Here is a 21,265-nt window from a genome sequence, read left to right on the forward strand (position 1 = left end):
CAAATGTTTGCAAAAAGCCAATTAGAGGATAGTCCCCTTTGGCATAAGAGTTTACATTCAGAATAACTGTGTTTAATCCCCTTCAGTTCAATCAATTATATCACAAAAGTTCATTCTGGATCTTCTGATGCAGTGGAAGTTTCTTCATGGCACTTTCTCCAAGCAGTTCATTTTCTAGATTCAAGGAGTTAGCAAGCTTATTTTCCTGAAATTTTTCTTTTCAAAAATTTTAAATCTTGGATTTAATGAAAATTACAAACATCGCATGGTCTTCTTTTCTTCCTCTATCAAAATTAGCTGTCCAAAAAGGATCTGATAAACTCATTCACACTAAAATGTAACCAAATTCTATGAATAAATTTCAAATTGTTATCTGTTACTTTCCAAACCTCATCTCAAAATGTGTTATAATATTCATTATTGTTATTATTTTTTTATTGTTACAAGGCATTTATTACCAGGTATTTGATTATTTGTCCCAAGAATTTTTAACTTAGAATATCTACTCTTATTGCTTTGAAAAGTGATAAAGAATATGAAATATGCATATGATTATTTTAACAGAAAACAAAAGCTTAAGACAAAGGAATTAGCCTTTAATTGTGGAATTTCCAAAATCCATGAGTAGGTATTTAAGATTCATTGATGAGCAAGGAGCTTTCCTAGCTGCCTTGAAATAATGCCAAAATTATGAACACCTATTATTCTATTTACCAAAAATGAAAGCTGGTAAAGAATTTTCATTGAAGACAATGATTTAGAGATATTACTATAATTTGTGGCTTTTTAGTTTGCCCTTATATAATTATTCTCTAGAACTTCCCAATTCAAAATTAATTTTCTATACAGAGGTTTGAGAGAGAAAGATAAACATATAGGAAAGCCCAAATGATTGCTATGTGTAATTTCTTAATGTTTTTGCTGGCCTGAATATTAGAAAATTGGCCCTATTTGAATGCTATAAAAGTATACCCTTTTGTACTGAGCTAGAATTCTTAGAAAAGCGATTACAACTCTTAAGACATATGTATCCCATTTCTTTCTTGACAATGTTTGTACTAGAAAATGTGCCTAGTCTTATAATATGTCATGTACGCTGTATATACCCATGCTTGTATTCTCCATTAAATGATTTGGCCTCATTTATGAGGAAATTTCCCAACTATGATTGAGGTTCAAACTGTGTTCAGGAAGGCCTCATAGGTCACTCTGAAATATTAGCCCATGTGATAATCTCAGTGCCCCAAAGATTTATTTCTCTTTATAATAAATGATTTCACCTTCAGATGGGTTTGTTATTCAATCAGCATATATAATTGTATGAATTTTTCACCCAAAGAGTCTTGTGTCTCATTTTTTAGACAACTTAGATATTCCAGCTAGAAACCTAGATATATTTTATTTTCTCATTTTTTAGTTTCTGAGTTAAGGAAAAAGAAAAGGAACATAGATTTACAGCTGGAAGTAATATCAGAGGTCATCTACAACAACCTCATAATTTGGCATACAAGGAAACTGCAGATGAGTGAGCATAAATGCAAAGCTTATGGTCCCACAAACATCAGGTTGGAGATCTAGTCTTCAAACTGAGCTCCTCTAACTTGAGATAAAACAAAATCCTTTACCACTTCACATTTCCTATATTATCAGTATTTCTATTCTCTTTGTTATAAAAATATTAAGATGTATTATCATAATAATTTAGTGTGCATTTATGTATTTAATATATTTATGTAGAATACATCATACTTTTAAGATAAAAAGATTTGATATGGCATTGTGAGAAGGGTGCTGACATTAGAGTCTGAATAACTGTTTTCAAATTATAGTCCCACCACCTACTTATGACACATGAGACCTAGGGCAAGTCACTTAATCCCTTTGAGTTTGTTTCCCCATTTGTAAACTGAGGGGTTTGTACTAGATGATTTCTAAGAAGTGGTTAGATAGGACAGTGGATGAAACACTCAGCATGGAGTCAGAAAGACCTGAATTCAAATTTGACTGAAGATGCTTACTAGCTAAATGATCTTGGGCAAGTCAGGAAGACCTCTGCCCTTCAGTTTCCTCAACTCTGAAATAGGGATCACGAGAGCACTTACCTCCCAGGATGGTTTTCAGGATCAAATGAGGTATTTGTAAAATATTTAGCATAGGACCTGGTATATAATAGGTACTTAACAAATATTTGTTTCTCTCCTCTCCTCCTTCCTTAAAGGGTCCTTCCATTTCTAAATCTATGATCCAAATTCTGGACATGTACACACACCCCCCAAATTATTTATTTAGGCTACTATCCCTTTAGGTTTCTTTTCCCTGATTACTTCATGAAATAGATTACTGTCTCTTAACATAATCACCATCATATCAGTCATTTTTAAAGATTTTAAGTGCTCATATTCATGGCCACCAAATCAATAAATAGAAGTATGTTTCCATCGAAGAACTATTTACCCAGGTATAGTAAATTTTCTTAGATAGATCAGCTCATAACTGATTTAAAATTAATAATTATTTAATACTCAGTAGATCTGCATAATGCTCAATATACGATTAAGGTAACTGACCTTCACCATAAGAAATACTCCATTGTTGTCATTCAGTCATTCAGTTATATCCTACTCTTTGTGACTCCATAGACCATAACATACCAGATCTTCTCTCCTCTAGTATCTCCTGAAGTCTGTCAAAGTTCATGTTTATTGTTTCCATGATTCTATCCATCTCATTCTCTGCTGTCCCTTTTCCTTTTGCCTTCAATCTTTTCCAAGGTCAGGTTTTTTCCAATGAGTTTTCTCATTATAGGGTCAAAATATTTAAGCTTCAGCTTCAATATTCTCATTCTAGTGAATAGTATGAATTAATATGTTCTGACTGATTTGATCTTCTTGCTATACAAGGAATTCTCAAAAGTTTTCTCCTTAATTGTAATTTGAAAGCATTGATTCTGTGATGCTCAACTAACCTTATGCTCCAACTTTCACAACCAAAGATTACTACTGGAAAAAAAACCATAGCCTTAACTATACAGACTTTTGTGAGCAAACTGATATCTCTGCTTTTTAGTATGCTATCCAGATTTTCTATAGCTTTCCTTCTAAAGAGTAAGCATCATTGAGACCAAGAATATAACATCTAATACTGCTTCCATTTCTTTCCCTTCGTACACACACACACACACACACACACACACACACACACACACACAATTAAAAAAATAACTTTGATATTCATTTTTGTCTTATCTCATCCCTCTGAGAAAGCAGTAAGGCATTATTGCTAAAAAAATTTAACCCCAAAGTGTCTATAGACAATGTACTTGTAAATATGTGTGTGTACACAAAAATATATTTATGTATATTTAAACCCTTACCTTTTGTCTTAGAATGAATACTGAGTATTGATTCCAAGTCAGAAAAGCAGTAAAGGATAGGAAACTGGGATTAAGTGACTTACCCAGGGTCTAGGAAGTATCTGAGGTCAGATTCAAACTCAGGATCTTCTGCCTCACGTCTGACTATCCACTGAGCCATCTAGCTGCCTCACAGCTATATTTTTAACTATTATGCTTTCAAATACCTTACATTTTCTTTAATTAAACATTTATTGAGTAGCACACAAGGGGGAATTCTTGTTGAAAATATAAGAGGGAAGCAGACCAGTCTTTGCAAACTCTCTTCAGGCTTCATCTTTATAGTCACACATTTGATTAAAAGGGTAGAGAAGTCAAGAGCCTACTGTGTTTATTGATTACAAAAAGCAAGCAGAACATTGCCTGAATTTCTTCCAACCTTTGAGTTTCCAAGAAAGTTCCTTCATAAATGCAAACTGGGAGATGACTCTTAAAACCTACTGATTATTATCATCAAGCTAGGAATAAAATAGGGAGATGTGTGCTTGCCAAAGGGGTATATCACTGGGTTGGAGGGTGTTCTACAGGTGGCCTAAAAAGAAAGAGGATTTCCTTTAGGTAAGCAAGAACTCTGTCTCCTCTTAGTGAGAGATAGTATGTTGATTCCATTAAGTCCCAGAATATTATAGATAATACTCGTGTGATACCCATGATTCCTCAAAAGAAATTCTCTTAATCTTTACAGGAAAAATACAATGGATTTTAGTGGTCTAGACTGTATTTGGGAAATTGTACTTCTTACTATTCAAACTTTACTTTTCACCCCCAACCATGTGCAACCCCCCCCCACTTTCCTAATGCTCATTCCCCTGGAGATACTGCATGGTTGGTAATGTTAGGATATCAAAATTTCCAAAGGATCAGAGTTACAGATTACAATCTAAGGCAATAGAGAAACCCAAATGATTTCACAAAGATTACAGCATAGGTCCAGAGATGGTCTATGGGCAAGAAATGGCCCAAAGAAATATCATTGAAGAAATGCATCATCGCTAAAGGAGGTTAGGGCCAGTCATGAAGTGAGACTGAGATATAGCAGCTTGACATCTAAAGGCTGCAGTGATACCCAAGAAATGTTAGATGACCTGGAGATGGCCTCGAAGACATTGGATGAACCCCATGTAAAGGACCTCTGAAAGAGCAGGAACAGTATAAAAAGCAGGACATAGGTACACTGAGATCTTTATCAGGAAATCAATGCTTGCATCATTGAGATCTCAGATCCACTGAAGCATTATAACAGCCTTAAGTACTTTGTTTAAGGCATTTTGCCATGATGCTTTGCTAAGAGGAGTTAAGACCAGCTGCCACGTCGCATTATTGTCTGGTCATATGGAATAATGCTTGGAGATTTTCTTCTTCACTTCCTAGGATTAAATATCATTTGCTGTGAAAAATAAGCTAAATTCAAATCAGCAACCATTTATATTAGGTGTTTAATACTTGAAAAGCACTATGTTAGAGACCTCAAGATGTCTGGATATTGTAAGAACATTTCTGATGATCGTGAAGGCTTCCTTTGGGGAACTGGATTCTGGAAAAAGAAGATTTAAATATTTAAAGAAGACAAGTTGGTCATTGTTTAGCACATACTCACCCATACCAAAGAGTTAAAGTACCAGTGAGGTTCACATTGTGTATTTTCTTCTAATGCTTCCTGGAATATTGAAGTTCAACCAAATTTCAGTCTTTATTATAAGTCTTGGATGAAAATGAGCCAATCTTAATTTTTTGTTAATGTTTTCCATATGTCCCAATAATTTTATTTTATAGGTTTCCCAATTTCAACTTGAGAAACTCTGACTCAGAAGATTCAAATTTTAGAGCTCTGGGGAAGGAGAAGCCTGGTTCACATCTGAATTTTGCTTTACTCAAGCCAAGGCTTTAACTTTGAAAGAAAACTAATCATAGATAGACTAATGATAAAAAAAAAAGAAAGGAAGATGCACTGATAAAAAAGTCATGTGGATTTAATAGCTTCAAATTCCATTTCATCTTATCAAAATCCAAAAACCCCTCACTTGGAACACGTTTCCAAACTTCCTTCTCTAGTCTCACAGCCAGGAAAATCTGGAGCTGCTAAAATTTTACATGACTGTCAGATTAACTTGCTCATCAGCCACTTCCTTACATTAAATCATCCATGCAAATTGGCATGGCACATAGACCCAGGCTTGAAGATGTTTAATTCAGAATTAACTTTTTAGGAAAGAAGCTAACAGTTTTATAGCCAGTGTGGGACTTAGTCTCCATAGCACCTGGCCAATGATCACCTGCCAAAATGGAGAGAGAGAGACAGAGTTCCAAAATACTTTTTAAAATTCTTTAGGGTATAGAGAGTAGTGAATCAGATTTCTTTTGTTCATTGGGATGAGAGACTTTACATAGGACAAAACCTTGTAAGCACATCTATCTACTTCCCCAGAGTTCTTACTCTTCTACTGGAAAGAGAAATAGCAGGGATCTCCAGAATGGTGGGAAAACAACACGCTTAAAAGGATCAGGTGGCAGCAATATTTATTCTTCTTAAATTATAGAGAAATATTATGAGTAAACACTATAAAGAAATTATTAGAAAACATAAGTTAGATCCTTAATTTTCTTTGATCATGTCTTACATTGGAAAAGTCAATTTTAAATAGATGCTGTGTATGTTGTCTCCCAATGACAGTATTAAAATTTTAGAGTGAAATATTCTTGACATCTGTTATTTGTTTCTATCCTTGGCCCAAGGTTATTTTAAGTATATATCCCATAGTAGAGTCATAGTGTATAGATAGATAGATAGATAGATAGATAGATAGATAGATGCATATATATAAAAGTTGTATGAGTTATTTGGGAGGCATTTTTCTTTGTCCAAAAATAAAGCTGAAATTATTGTGGTCATAAAGAATAAAATACATTGATGTGACAATTTCAAAAGTTTCAAATAGTCCATTTTGCCCAATCCTGTAGAAACTTGTAATTTGTCATTCATTTTACCAATAGCAAACGGAAGAAAATTTTGACTAATAGTCCAGTCTACTTGAAAATGGTTTACTATTTCAAAGAAAAGTGACCAGTTTGATATAAGACAAAAGGGATAAGCTTAAATTGTGTTGGAATATTATAAGTAAACAATAAAGAAAATTATATTTCTCAACGATGTTTGTTTAATACTTAAGAGGGAAAGTATGGTCTCCAGTTTTATGTTCAGAATGTTAACTCAGAGTCATAAGGAGTAAGATTGCCCAAAGTTCTCTGCATTCCTATGATTTAAGAATTATTTTGTGAATACATAGATAAATTGGGAGATGTATTCACAGTATGTATACCTGTACAATGATTATTTCATTTCAGTTTTACATGTTTGTCACGATCTTGAGACTACAATTCATGCTTAAAACTTGAGCTGACTATTCATGCTTAAAGTAAATTTTCACTGCTTGATCACGTAGGTCAATGGTGATATGATTGAGGATGTAGACTCTAAGTGATTCCCAAACTTTTTTGGCCTACCGCCCCTTTCCAGAAAAAAATATTACTTAACGCCCCCTGGAAATTATGAAACTATTTATTGAACTCAGAATAGAATGTAATACAAAAAAAGTGTGGCCATCACCACCTCTATGGATTGCTGCAGCACCCACCAGGGGGCAGTAGCGCCCACTTTGGGAATCATTGCTCTAGGTGATCACCCTAATACAAATATTAATAATATGGAAATAGGTCTTGATCAATGACACATGTAAAACCCAGTGGAATTGCTCCTTGATTACAGGAGGGGAGAGAGTAGAGGAGAGGCAAAGAATATGAATCATGTAACCATGAGAAAATATTCTAAATTAACTAATTAAATAAACATTTTCAGGCATTTATGCATTTTATATGAGACATACTAAAGATAAATCCTAAAAAGTTACTTTCTATATCTAAGATCAATCCCAATTTTTCAGATTGGTGATAATATATGCAAGGCAACTGGGGCAGCTAGGTGGCACAATCCTAAAATATTTTTTAAAAATTATCAAAAATTATTTCTATGTATAACTGAAAAAACTTAATGACTCTGTTTGCCTTAGTCTCCTCACTTGCAAAATGATCTAGAGAAGGAAATAGCAAATTATTCTAGCAAAATAATTTGCCAAGAAAACCCCAAATGGGACCACAGAATCAAACATGACTTAAGTGACTTAACAACATCAAAGAAGTTAACATTTTTGATCCCTATGTGCCAGGAGCTAGAAATACAAAGGAAACAAAAAACAAGCCATGTTCTCGAGAAACTCATATTCTAATGGGAAAAAAGAACATACAAATATCTGTATGCCTACAAGATATATACAGTATGAATGGAAAGTAATTTTAAAAGGGAGGGACAGCTAAGTGACTCAGTGGATTAGAGCACCATGATTGAAATTGGGAGGATGTGGGTGTAAATTTTACCTTAGACACTGCCTAGTTATGTTTCCCTTGGCAAGTCACTTAACCTTACTTGCCTGTGTCCTGTTTCAGGGTTGTTACTAGAAGAGCTAAAAAAGGGGAAGGGAAGGGAATAGGAGTTGGGACAGAGAAAGACCTAGAAAAGCCTCTGGCAGAAGGTGAAATTCTGAGTCATTTTGAAGAAAGGCAGAGAAGAAAGGCAGGAAATCGGAGATGAGGAGGGAGAATATGAATATTCCAGGAATGGGGAATAGACAGTATAAGTATGCAGAATTGGGAGATTGAATATTGCCTGCAAGGAACAGCAAGTGTTCTAGTATAGTTAGTATTTGTGGAGGGAATCATGTCCAAGAAGACTAAAAAGATAGGGCCAAGTCATAAAGGGTGTTAAATGCCAAAAAGATCCAGTATTTGGTCTTAGAGGTAAAGGGGACCTAATGGGGATGATTAAAGGAAGTGAGGTGTGTGCGTGCCATAAATCAGAAGACAGCTGAATAGAAGGGTGCCTCACAGGTTTTTCTTAGAGTAGGAAAGAAGAGATTAAGTGGAATTGGGCTCATTGTATTGCTTTAATTTTTTTTCAGTTACATGTAAAAATAATTTTTGATAATTGTTTTCTATTAGGATTCTGATTTTTTCCCCTTTGGCAAATTGTCTGATATAGGTCATATCAGTGCTTTTATGCAATACATATTTTCATGTTGATCATGTTGTGGCAGAAGACACATATCACACATACAATTTAAAAAAAAACATGAAAGGAATCAAATGGAAAATGGTTTACTTTGATCTGCCATCAGATTCCAACAGTTCCTTCTTTGGTTGTAGATAGCATTTTTCATCATGAGTCTCATTTGGTTATCTTGGAAACTTACTTTGGTTTAATGGTTTAATCCTTCACAGTTGATCACTGTATACTATTTCTGTTATCATATGCATTGTTCTCCTGGTTCAGCTTACCTCGTTTTGTGTCAATTCATATGTGTCTTTCCAGGTTTTTCTTAACTCATCCTGTTTATTATTTCTTATGGTGCAATCATATACCACAACTTGTTTAGCCATCCCCCAACTTTTGGACAGCCCCTCAGTTTCTAATTTTTTGCCACTGCAAAAAGAGCTGCTAAAATATTTCTGTAGAGCTCCTTTCCCCTTATTTCTAATTGTTTTGATATACAGACCCATTAGTGGTATTGTTGAGTCAAAGGGTATACCTAGTTTTTCTCCAGAATGGTTATATCAGTTCCACCAAGAATCTATCAGTGTACTAATTTTTCCACATTGTTGCCAACATATGCCATTTTCCTTTTTAGACCTGTTAGCTAATCTGATAGATTTGAGGTGATATTTCAGAGTTGTTTAAGTTTACATTTCTCTAATCAAGAGTGATTTGGAGCATTTTTTCATATAACTATAGATGGTATTAGTTTCTTCCTCTGACAACTATCTATTCATATACTTTGACTGTTTTACACTTGGGCAATATTTTAAAATCTTATAAGTTTGAGTTCTGTATTCTATATATTTGAGTAATGAGGCCTTTGTCAGAGACACTTGTTATAAATTTTTTCCCAATTTGTTGTTTCCCTTCTAGTTCTGGTTGCATTGGTTTTGTTTATAAAAACCCTTTTTAATTTAACATAATCAAAATTATCCATTTTATTTTTTGTAACATTTGCTATCTTCTTCGGTCATAAATTCTTCCCTCATAGTTTCCCTAAGTCTGGCAGGTAAACTTTTACACGTTCCCCTAATTTGTTTATGGTGTTACCCTTTATTTCTCAATTAAAGATCCATTTTCACTTTATCCTGGTGTGTGGAATGAAATGTTGGTCTATGTCTAATTTCTGCCATACTGTTTTCTAGTTTTCCCAGCAGTTTTTATCAAACAATGAGTTCTTTCTTCAAAAGCTTGGATCTTTGATTTTATCGATCACTGAGTTGCTATGGATATTACTATGTGCTGATTATCTAGTCTATTCTATCAATGCATTACTCTCTTTCTTAGGCAGTACCAGATTGTTTTGATAATTACTGCTTTTTTATATAGTTTGAAATCTAGTATGGATAGGCCTCCTTCTTGTATATATTTTTATTGATTCCCCTCAATTCTAACTTTCAGACACTTACAAGCTATGTATTGCTAAAAAAAATCACTTATCCTTTTTTGCCTCAGTCTCCTCATCTGTAAAATGATCTGGAGAAGGAAATAGCAAAAAAAAAATTCTAGTATCTTTGCCAAGAAAACCCAAAACAGGTCATGAAGAATCAGATAGGACTGGAATAACTGAACAATAACTACACGTTCTAGGCACAGTGCTTTACAATTATTGCCTCATTTGATCCACACAACAACTCTGGGAGGGAAATGTGATTATTATTCCCATTTTACAGATGACAAGTGGAGGCAAACAGAGGTCAAGTGACTTACTCAGATTCATACAATGAGCATCTGAGGTCAGATTTGAGCTCAGGTTTTCCTGACCCCAGAGCCACCATCCCAATTACTGTATCACCTAGCTACCCAACTCAGAAAAGTGCTGTGTGTGTGTGTCTGTGTTTTAGATAGACAAACAGATAAATGAGCACACACACACACACACACACACACATACACACACACATATATATGTAAATTTGCATGCCAATGTATATGTACCACATACATACACACAAGTACGTATGTTATGTAGATAGAAAGAAATACTCAAATCCGTAATTGCATAAAAAGCCTTAACTTTTCCAGTATGTTGTATAAATGCCTTTTTACAATGAAGAGTTTTCCATACATCTTTAGTACAATTGGCTTTCATTTTTGCCATGTTTGTTGGCAACTTTAATGTGGATAGGGTGCTATTGCCCATATATTAAAAAGCTTTTGCTACATAGCTTATCTTGAAAAACAGCTCAAAGTCACATAATTCTAGGAATTCTTAAATCCCATCAGGTGCTCTATTCATTTCTTATGTATTTCTGGTAGAGGGTCAATGGTAGTTTGGCCATCAGGAGTTACGGATCCTGCCCTTTATTTCGTTACACATTATATGGTTATAGACAAGCTACTGCTTGGGCTTCATTTTCTAAATTGATTATTCTTCATTAAAATACTTATTATGAGGCTCAAACATATGACAAATATAATAAAGCAATGTTAACATCAGAATATTTTAAAAGCGACTTTAGAACTTGAGGCCAGGGGCAAACTGTCTCACCAAAGCATGATATAAAATTATTGTTGTATGTTTTTCTTCTAATTGAATTATTTTTCCTTATTTCCTTTTTTTTCCTTGGTCAGGGCTTTCCTGGAGAATTTGGAGACCGAGGCCCTGCTGGTCCCGATGGGAACCCTGTAAGTAAATGGTGATGGATCTCATTTCTCCTTTTTGAATCAAAGCCAGGTCTTGTGTAATTTACATCAATTATATAGACATATATGTTATATTTATAGCATACTCATTTATTCAGCAAATATTCATTTACCTATTATTTGTAAGGCATTGCGCTACTCCTTTTGGGGGGGAATAAAAGTGTCCTTATGGAAGATGAGAGGTAAAGTAAATGTGCACAAATGTCTGGGATTTAAAGAGCAATGGGAAAATCAGGGGTGAGGGGATAAGTGCTATGTGTAGTTAGTTCTGAATGGTAGTGCGTTGCTTCTGAGTAAGGTAAGGAAATCAGAGAAATATAACGAATGGTCCCAAATCTCTACACAAGTGCCCAGAGTTTGATTCGTTGATGTTCTTTGTACTTGAAGGGGACCAAAATGGCATCACTATGTTGGGGTCAATGTACAGAGAGTCCAGCTGTGGCTGATCAGAATAATATGAGCTTAGAAGGCTCTCCAGTAGGTTCAATCATCTCTATGGACATTTGGGCTGGGGGAGTCACTAAATCTGCACTTCTCCTATTTCTTTTGAGCTACTGCAATTATGCTTTGCTCATGGAGCACCTTCTTTGATGTGGGCAAACCACGCAGGATGGTCCCGTGCAATGTTTCCTATGTCTCACAGTCAATACCAAAGTTTAGCACTAAGCAAAAAGATCCAAGGGTCTTCCCATAAAGAGGGAAGTTATACCTCACAGGCATCATCGAGACCTAAAGAATGAAACCCACTATGAAATCCAGTTCTGGGTAGGTTTGCCTTATTGAGAAGAATCACAACAGGTAAAAGTGAGAATGAGGAAGGAGTGTGGATTACAGAGATAGATAGATAAGGAAATTCAGGAATCAAAGGAGAAAGTTTTCTGGAGAACATTTGAATAAGAATTAACAAAGGGATAAACAGAAGCAAATTTGTCATCAGGGCATACTACGGACCAGAACAGAAATAGGAACAGAAAAAGGAAATAATTCCAGAAATATCACAAGCCCTAGAAAGAAATATGATAGATTAGTGACGGGGGACTTCAGTTTTCCAAACATTAGCTCTAACATTTCTTCTGCCAAAAGTAGAGCAATTGATTTCTTGATTTTCCCTTAATGATGACTTCATCCTTCAAAAGGGATGAACTTCAGAATCTGATTCTCACCAAAAGAGAGAATGACTGCTAGGAAAAAATAATATGCATTAGGGGAAAATGAATGCTTCATCTTTAAGCTTGTAGTCAAGAAGGAAAGTAGAGGCAGGCATAGTCTGATGTCCACCTTTGATTTTGAGAGAAACATTCCAAAGAGTTTAGAGGAAGGGTAGCTAGGATCCTACAGATTAAAACTTAACATCTTCCTGAGTTTAAATCTGGCTTCAGACATTTGCTAGCTGTGTGACCCTGGGTAAGTCATTTAACCTTTTTTGCCTCAGTTTCCTCACCTATACAATAAACTGGAGATAGAAATGGCAAAATAATCCCATATATTTACCAAGAAAAAACCCAAATATGATCACAAAGAGTCAGACAAGACTAAAAAAATGACTGAATGACAACAAAAAGAGCATCAAGACCACAGCAATCAGGATAGTGAAGGACTCTTGAGTTTATGCCATTCAAAGAATGGTTGGTACAATAAGGGATGTTTAGCAGAAAGTAAGGCAGGATTAAGAAGCCTCCTGGTGAGGATAAAAAAGGAAAGTTTAAAAGCTTAAAATATAATAAAACTAAGATTTTGGCAATTTGCCCCATCACTTACTGGTAAATGGAAAAGAAATGGAAACAATGTCAGATTTTATTTTATTGGGCTCAAAGATCACTGCACATGCCAAATGTAGTTAAGAAATTAAAAGACATGAAAAAAGTTTGCTCCTTGGAAGGAAAACTATGGCAATTCTGGGCAACATACTAAAAAGCAGAGACATCACCTTGCCAACAAACGTCTACATAGTCAAAGCTATGGTTTTTTTCTAGTATGAACGTATGGCTATGAGTGTTGGACTATAAAGAAAACTGAGCACCGCAGAATCAACACTTTCAAATTATGGTGCTAGATAAGACATTGTAGAGTTCCTTGGACAGCATGGGGATCAAATCAGTCAATACTCAAAGAAGTTAATCCAGATAAATTCAATTAACTAATTCAAATTAGTTCACTGGAAGGCCAAATACTAAAGCTGAAGCTTGACTACTTTGGCCATGAAATGAGAAGACAAGGTTCACTGGAAAAGACCTTGATGTTGGAAAAGATCTAAGGCAAAGAAGAGGGAGATGGCAGAAGATGAGAAGGATAGTGTTATGGAAACAATGAACATGAACTTGAACAGACTTCTAAAGATCATGAAGGGTAGTTGACATGCTACAGTCCATGGGGTTATGAATAGTTGGACATGACTGAACAACTGAACAACCACCCCAAAAAGCCTGGAGATGAAAGGACTTGGGCAGATGGGTGACATAATAACTGCTGTCAAGTATCTAGAAGGTTGTCATATAAGAGGAATGAAACACACCTAATCCTTTTGACCCAAAAGAAAAAGAACAAGTTGCTGTCAGGAGATGTCAGGCTTTACATATAGAAAAAACTGCTCACAATTAGAGTTGTCCAAAACAGAATGGTTTGCTTTGGAAGCTATTGCATTTCCCCTCATTCATGATCTTCTATCAGAAGCTGGTTAGTTAGTTGTTGAAAAAACTGTAGTGTAAGCTCTCTTATGACTGTGAATTGCACTAGATAGTGCCTAAAGTCTTTTCAAATTCTAAAATTTAATGTTTCTATGAATCATGAAAGAAATAAAATTTGAGCTATAGAATTGTTGAATTGAGCTATTGAATTAACTTTGAAAACTTTAAAATTGAAATGAGCTATTGAATTAACAGGAGGAATTAAACAAGCATAACTAGAGGAAAAGGTTACTTTAGGCAGTCAACAACATGAAATCAAGCCATGAAAATGAGAGAGTGAATGGCATGTTTAGGGAACAATGAATAGTCCTGTTTGGTAATGGCTTCTTGACTTGCTGTTCCTTCTTTCAATCCATCTTTCACACAAATGTCAAAATTATCTTATTAAGTGAAGGTCTTACTGTTTTACTTCCTTGCTCAAATGCCTTTGGTCATTCTCTATCACCTTTAAAACAAAATAAAATCTCAGCCTATCATCTCAAATCTATCTCTAATATTTCTTTACAGTTTTATTACCCAACACTCCACTTCATTTATTCTTATGTTATAGCTACACTAGAAATAGCTACACTAAATTATGAGCTATTCCCTAAACTTGTTATTCCATTTCCCTCCTCTGACTTTGTAGAGTGTCTGGAATGTACTACCTTCTCATGCCTGTCCCCCAAAATGATCTTCCTTTGAGTCTCAGCTCAGATTTAGCGTTAGTGGTGGTCTTCACTTCCTCTGTGAAGCCCTCTCTACTGTCTCTCCATCCCACCCCAATGCAACTTACACACATCCTTTCTGGGCTGTCCATTTTGGATATAATAGCTTAGTTTGAAGAATCCTTTTGTATTGTATAAATAAAGCATTAGCAGCTATCTTTTACAAAATTAGATGGCATTTTTGTAGCTTGTTCCTTGTGATACGTGATATAAATGAAAACTACATAAATATTTTATTCACCATAAAATTTTACCTCTAATTATAGTAAGGTCAAAATAGCATCATTAATCTATATAGAAAATTATGTTGTTGTTCAGTAATATCCAATTTCACATGACCCCATGGTTATTTGTTCATGGGGTTTTCTAGGCAAAGATACTGGAGTGGTTTGTTATTAACTTCTCCAGTGGGCCCCCATTTTATAGCTAAGGAACTGAGGCAAAAATGGTTAAGTGATTTGCCCAGGGTCACACAGCCAGTAAATATCTGAGACCAGATTTTAACTCAGATCTTTCTGATAACAAAGCCAGCGCTCTATCCACTTCACTGGTCTCCATTAAAAGGCATGAAAAGGAAGCAATTTCAATTCATTTGTATATTAATGGTACTTCTAATTCAACAGTGAAGTATATTGTGATTTCATGCTTACATCATTGGAGTAACCATCATTTATTTGTGTTTTGCTAAGAAAATGCTAAATAAAAGTTTGCAAAAATTCAATACACATTGGAGACAACTATAATTACAACTGACATTTCAATTTTCTTTTTTTTTCTTCTGAGAAAGTTACTCAAAATCCTGTTCCTTGTGAATGTTTATGGGTGATCCAGATTTGTTATTTCTTCACTCTGGAAAATTCTTAGTGTTGAAATTCCCTCCACTAATGTCAATCAGTTATTTATTCTTAGTTTTAGTCTTAGAAAATTACTTGGGTTATTGATTGGTTCAGTGAATGGCCCACATAGCCAGTACTGGATTCCCTGATTCTGGGGCCAATCCTCTATCTATGCCATATTATCTCTCAAAATATTTCAGTCTGTTCTGTAACTATTGCATATGATATTTTTCATGAACCAAATAATAAGAGAGATGCTAAACCTGAGCTTTACATCTCTATTTACTAAGTTCTTGATCTAACACACTGGGCAACAGGGTGAGACACGGTTATTTTTAAAATAACTTTTAGTTCACTATTGCTACTATTATCTTGCCTCTGGCACTGGATTCTCTGTAGTTAATAATCTTTTGATAATTACATTGTACATTGAAGACATTGGTAAGAGTCAGATTAAGGGCAATGGAAAAAAAAATGGAGCCAGGGATGTTCCAAAGACCTCGACTTTATTTTGTCTTATATTCTGACTATAGTAGTACTACCTTCTTTGTGAAGTAAACAGGAAACATAGAGATGCTTAATACTACAGGATGTTGATGGTACTATCCAATATGATGGGGTAAAGGACCAGTTTGGGGACTATGAAGTAGCTATAACCATTATCACTACCACAAAACGATAGCTCAGCAAGTACAGAGACCTTATTAACAAGATTGAGTTTATAGCAACTATATGCCAATATAAACAATTATAATTTGTAAACATAACATGTGGTTGAGTACCAGAGGCAAGAGGCAGGGCATTAGCCAGAATAGAAAATTATTTTAAAAAATAAAATCGTTCTTGTCTTTTCCCGTTTTTTTACAATATTTGTATTTGTTTAAAAAAAAACCCAAAACTTTGGCTTCTATAAGCTATAGTAGAATTATACTTAAATCACTCCTATAATATCATTTTAAAGGGTATTGTTGGTGGTGCTGGCCCTCCTGGATTTCCTGGACTTAGGGTGAGTACAATTTACTGATTTTCCCATCCTTTATTTTTTAATTTTTATTTTTTTATCGATTAATTTTGAATATTTTCCATGGTTACATGATTCATGTTTTTTCCTTCCTCTAATCTCTCCCCCCTCCAGGAGCCAATGAGCAATTCCACTGGGTTTTACTTGTATCATTATTCAAAACCTATTTCCATATTATTAATATTTGTAATAGAGTGATTATTCAAAGCCAACATCCCCAATCATATCCCCATCGAGCCATGTGATTGATCCTATGTTTTTCTTCTGCATTTCTGCTCCCACAGTTCTTTCTCTGGATGTGGATAGTGTTCTTTCTCTTAAATTCCTCGGGATTGTCCTGGATCATTGCATTGCTGCTAGTAGAGAAGTCCATTATATTAGTTTGTGCTATCATGTTTCATTCTCTGTGTACAACATTCTCCTAGTTCTGCTCCTTTAACTCTGCATCAATTCCTGGAGGTCTTTCCAGTTCACTTTTTTCCATTCTTTAAAAACATTTCATTGCCTAATATGGATTTTAAATAATGACATAAATATTTAGAAGCTAATCATCAAACTGAGAATTTTTAATGTTGTTACTTAATATCACCCTTGCTCAAATGTATTTTTAAATATTTTTAAATAAGAAACAGAGCCCATCTGGAAGCCAGAAAAGCATGGGCTAAAGACATGACTGACACATACCAGCTTTGTGACTGTAGGCAAATCTCTTGATTTCTTAGTACTCTGAACAAATTTCTTAGGACTATCAAATGCAATAAAGGTGCTGGATTGCATTGGAAAGGAGAGTTCCCTCTCCTGGGAGTCCACTATACCGATAAAATCTCTATTCTTAAATGACATATACCAATGAACTATGAGCTATAGCCCAATGAGTTTAATATATGTGTAGTAATAAATTTCCATAAAACTTACTAAAGAAAGAGTGGCCAACATCTATCAACACCCCTGCCCCAAAAGAACCATAAAGCATTTTTTGTCTTTGAAACCGCTGAGTGGAAGCAGATTAGTGTCTGCCCCATCTATTGCTATAAGCTTTTTATGGTTGAAGAGATCTGATCTATGATAAAATATCACTAGGCTATGTGTGCAGTTAGTGGACTTTATCCCATTTCCTTTCATTTTTTTGGTCTTCTTAACTCGGACAGCTAATTGAATGGTAAGACTAGTCTAATCCTTTCTGAGAATTTTATATCTGAGTCTTCACTCCCAACCATTTTTCCTGCTAAGGACTGATTGCCAGTGAAATGTCATAGATTGGATTTGGTGAACATTTAGGCTTTTCTTCCTTGATATTTCTCAGTCATGTTTGCTTCCTCCTCAGTGTCAAATATACTCCCTGTCCAGATCCTGAACTAAGTTCTCAACTGCTTTCTGACCATGATAGGCAGATGGACTATGACAGATAGACCTTCTCTGCATAAGAAATGGGAAACGAAATTGTACAGATTGAAAGAAATTGAAACAAGAATTATTCAGTAGTATTTAGCAAAGGATAGGAGCCAGAATTCACTAATATCATTCACAAAGTGGCCATAATATTCATTTAATATTAATATATAACTCATTATCCATAATATAATATAACATACAGGAATTTATATCATTCATCTCTTATTTAATTTTATATAGTGGCTTTTTTTTCCTTTGGGGGCTAATGAGTTCTATAGTATTAGCAAAAGAATACAGTTTATAATGGAGTAGAAATCAATTCAATGGACTTCAATAAATATTTTTTGTGTGTGAATACTATATATATATATATATATATATATATATATATATATATATATATATGCCCACTGTTGCAGGCGATTAGGTGGTGTATTGGATAGAGTGCCAGACATGAAGTTAGGAAGACTCATCTTCCTGGCTTCAATCTGACCTGCAACACTTACTATTACTATTATGTGACCTTGGGCAAGTAACTTAACCCTATTTGTCTCAGTTTCCCCATCTGTAAAATGAGCTGGAGAAGGAAATGACAAACTATTCCAGTATCTTTGCCAAGAAAACGCTAAATGAGGCCACAAAGAGTACAACTGAACAATGGCAACAACAACAGTATATATGAACTATGCTTGAGATATAAAGATAAAAAATGACCAAATCTGTGCCCTCAAGAACCTTACATCCTAATGTAAGATCCTATATTTCTTGCATATATGACAAACCTATTTTGGAGATTTCTTTCACACAAATCTGAACATATTTCTTTTTCTGAAGACAGCAAACTTAATCCTCTGGAATGGAAGATCAGGAACTTTAACTTTAACGCTATATATATAGCGTTCTTTTTACTAGGCTTTAATTCACTCTGAATTACTTCTTTCAAGTCTTTATTTTCTTCATGTGTAAAATGAATATCACACTATTTACAGTATCTACCTATCTTATAAGTTGTTTTTTTCCTGAGGCTCAAATGAAATTATATCTATTTTTTAAAGCTCGTTGCAAATATTTGTGTAAATGCCAGTCACTATTAATTTTAAGTAATTTAAATAACCTAATTTTTCTTTCCTAATTTCATCCGTCCTGTTTTGTTTTAAAATTCTTCCCCAATTCATAGAAGTGATATAGATGGATATCGATATCTCTTTCTCTATCTATACATATCATATAATAACACATATTATATGAGTTCAGTGACCTGGAAGATCCAAATAAAAAGAAAATCTGAGGAAGTCTCATAAATGAGGCTCTTAGTAGGATTAAGAAAGTCTTTCCATCCAAGGTGATGTTTGAAATGAGTCTTGAAGATAGTAATGTTTTCAATGAGGCAAAAGTGAGTACATTCTAGCCAAGGAGGATGACCAGCATAAAGTCATAAAAATCCCACCTCAGACTCTTCTTACCCCTTCCTCCATGTCATAGTATTCTTTGATCCAATGACCCTGGTCACCTTGGGGGGTCTCACAAACAAAGCACTGTGCTAAGAATGCTGGTATATACATACCACTGCTAAAAAAGACATGGAAGAAAAGCCAATACATATATACAAGCACATACATGCATACATACATACATGCACATAGTATACACCTATGTCACACAGTCACTGTCAGAGGTGTTACTTAAACTCAGATCTCAGCTTCAAAGCTAATTCTCTCCCTTCTCGTTATGGAAATAGAAATGAAAAAAGATCCAGTCACTGCTTGTAAGAAATTAACAGTAAATAGATAAGAATATTACATAGTAGAAAGCGATCAAAGGCATAGGAAAGCTCGATCTAAGTCAAAATCTCAACTAAAATTTGAGTAGAACAAGAAATCTAATGAAATCTTCATGAAATGAAATGAAATCTAAAAAAAGAGGGATCTATCAGAGGTTCACACTCATACACATAAAGATCTAGCCTACTAAAAACTATAGAATTCTTTCTCTAGAATTAATATAGTGCCTTTTTATATGCCTCCACTATATCCCTATATTTCTCTAAAATACATATTGGGGTGTGTGTGTGTATATAATATATCACATATTTTATATATATATATACATATATAATATGTTCTTGTGTGTGAACACACACATAGACTTCCATACTTCTTGTAGTTTTCTAAATTTCAAAGGTTTCTCATGTGTTCTTTCAGCCCATCATGTTTTATGGATGCTAGTTTTCGAACATGTTGAACTCCAAATAAACTTGCTACTGTAATTTTGAGAATACAAGCTTCCAATTGACAAATTTTTGGATGCACAAGTAATGATGTATTAACCCAGTGTATCTATTTTAACAAGCTGGAAAGTATTACTCTTTTCCTCCCCACTGTCATATGTATTTCAGGATTAAACATGTTGGAAACAATCTTTCTTAGTTTTATTTCACAAACATTAGAACTTACCCAGAAGGAAAGCTGTCTCAAGCACAGTATTTCTCAATATCCCTGTCAAATTTTCCATTCTTAAATATAGTTTTGTGGAATTATAGACTGTTAGAATTGCCCTATTATATTGGGAGATAAAACAGCAATTTGATTCCTAAAGTCATCTCTTAAAAGTTGAGGGATTTTTTGTAACAGAAAAATGATGGCAGAAATTATAGTTATTTTTTTTCGGTAGGAAAGGGTCACAGTATTGCCTATCTATTTTGACCTTTGTCAAAGTACCGATTCGATAAAAATTCATTTAAAACCAATTATGTCTAAGATAAACATGGAAACTGAAATTTAATTGAATCAGGCCATTTCTAAATATGGAATCTCCTTCCAATAGAGGCTAATGTCTTTTCTGCGTCTTAGTCTTACACTGTTGCCTAGGATGCCACAAAAATTTTAAGACAATATATTTTATTTTCCCCCAATTACATGTGAAACAATTTTTAGAATTAATTTTTTTTAAATTTGACTTTAATTCTCTCTCTCTTTCCCAACCCCGCTCCCTTACTCTCTTCCTCCCACTCTCTTCCCCAAGACAGAGTACCATTAACATAAATGTGTAGTCCAAGGTCACACAGCCACCATCTGTCAGAGCTGTTACTTGAACTCAGAACTCAGCTTCAAAGCTGACTCTATCCATTATGCTACACTGGCTCTCCTGTTAGGGAAATATAGATGAAAAAAGTCACTGTCTGTAAGGAATTAACAGTAAACAGGAAAGAATATTATAGGGCAGAAAGTCATCAAAGGCACAGGAAAGCTCAGTCTAGGCAAAATCTCTGCTAAAATTTGACTGTATTATTAGCTATGATAGCAAAGGAAAGCTTCATGGGAATTCTAGATGGATAGGTAGGATTTGGACAGACCAAGAGGATTGTGGAATTTAGTTCAAGCTAAAAGATATATATATATATATATATATATATATATATATATAT

General features: G+C 34.5%; 1 protein-coding gene across 1 annotated transcript in view; it reads left to right on the top strand.

Moving 5' to 3' along the window:
* COL24A1 (collagen type XXIV alpha 1 chain) overlaps window positions 1-21,265 on the top strand; it is a 407,511-nt gene that overhangs the window by 144,964 nt on the left and 241,282 nt on the right. The window contains exons 13-14 of the mRNA XM_044674850.1: window positions 11,130-11,183; window positions 16,390-16,434. Of these exons, the coding sequence (XP_044530785.1) occupies window positions 11,130-11,183; window positions 16,390-16,434 (99 nt within the window). The remainder of the gene's footprint in view (window positions 1-11,129; window positions 11,184-16,389; window positions 16,435-21,265) is intronic.

Source organism: Gracilinanus agilis, chromosome 4 (assembly GCF_016433145.1).
Source record: "Gracilinanus agilis isolate LMUSP501 chromosome 4, AgileGrace, whole genome shotgun sequence".
Taxonomy (NCBI): Eukaryota; Metazoa; Chordata; class Mammalia; order Didelphimorphia; family Didelphidae; genus Gracilinanus; species Gracilinanus agilis.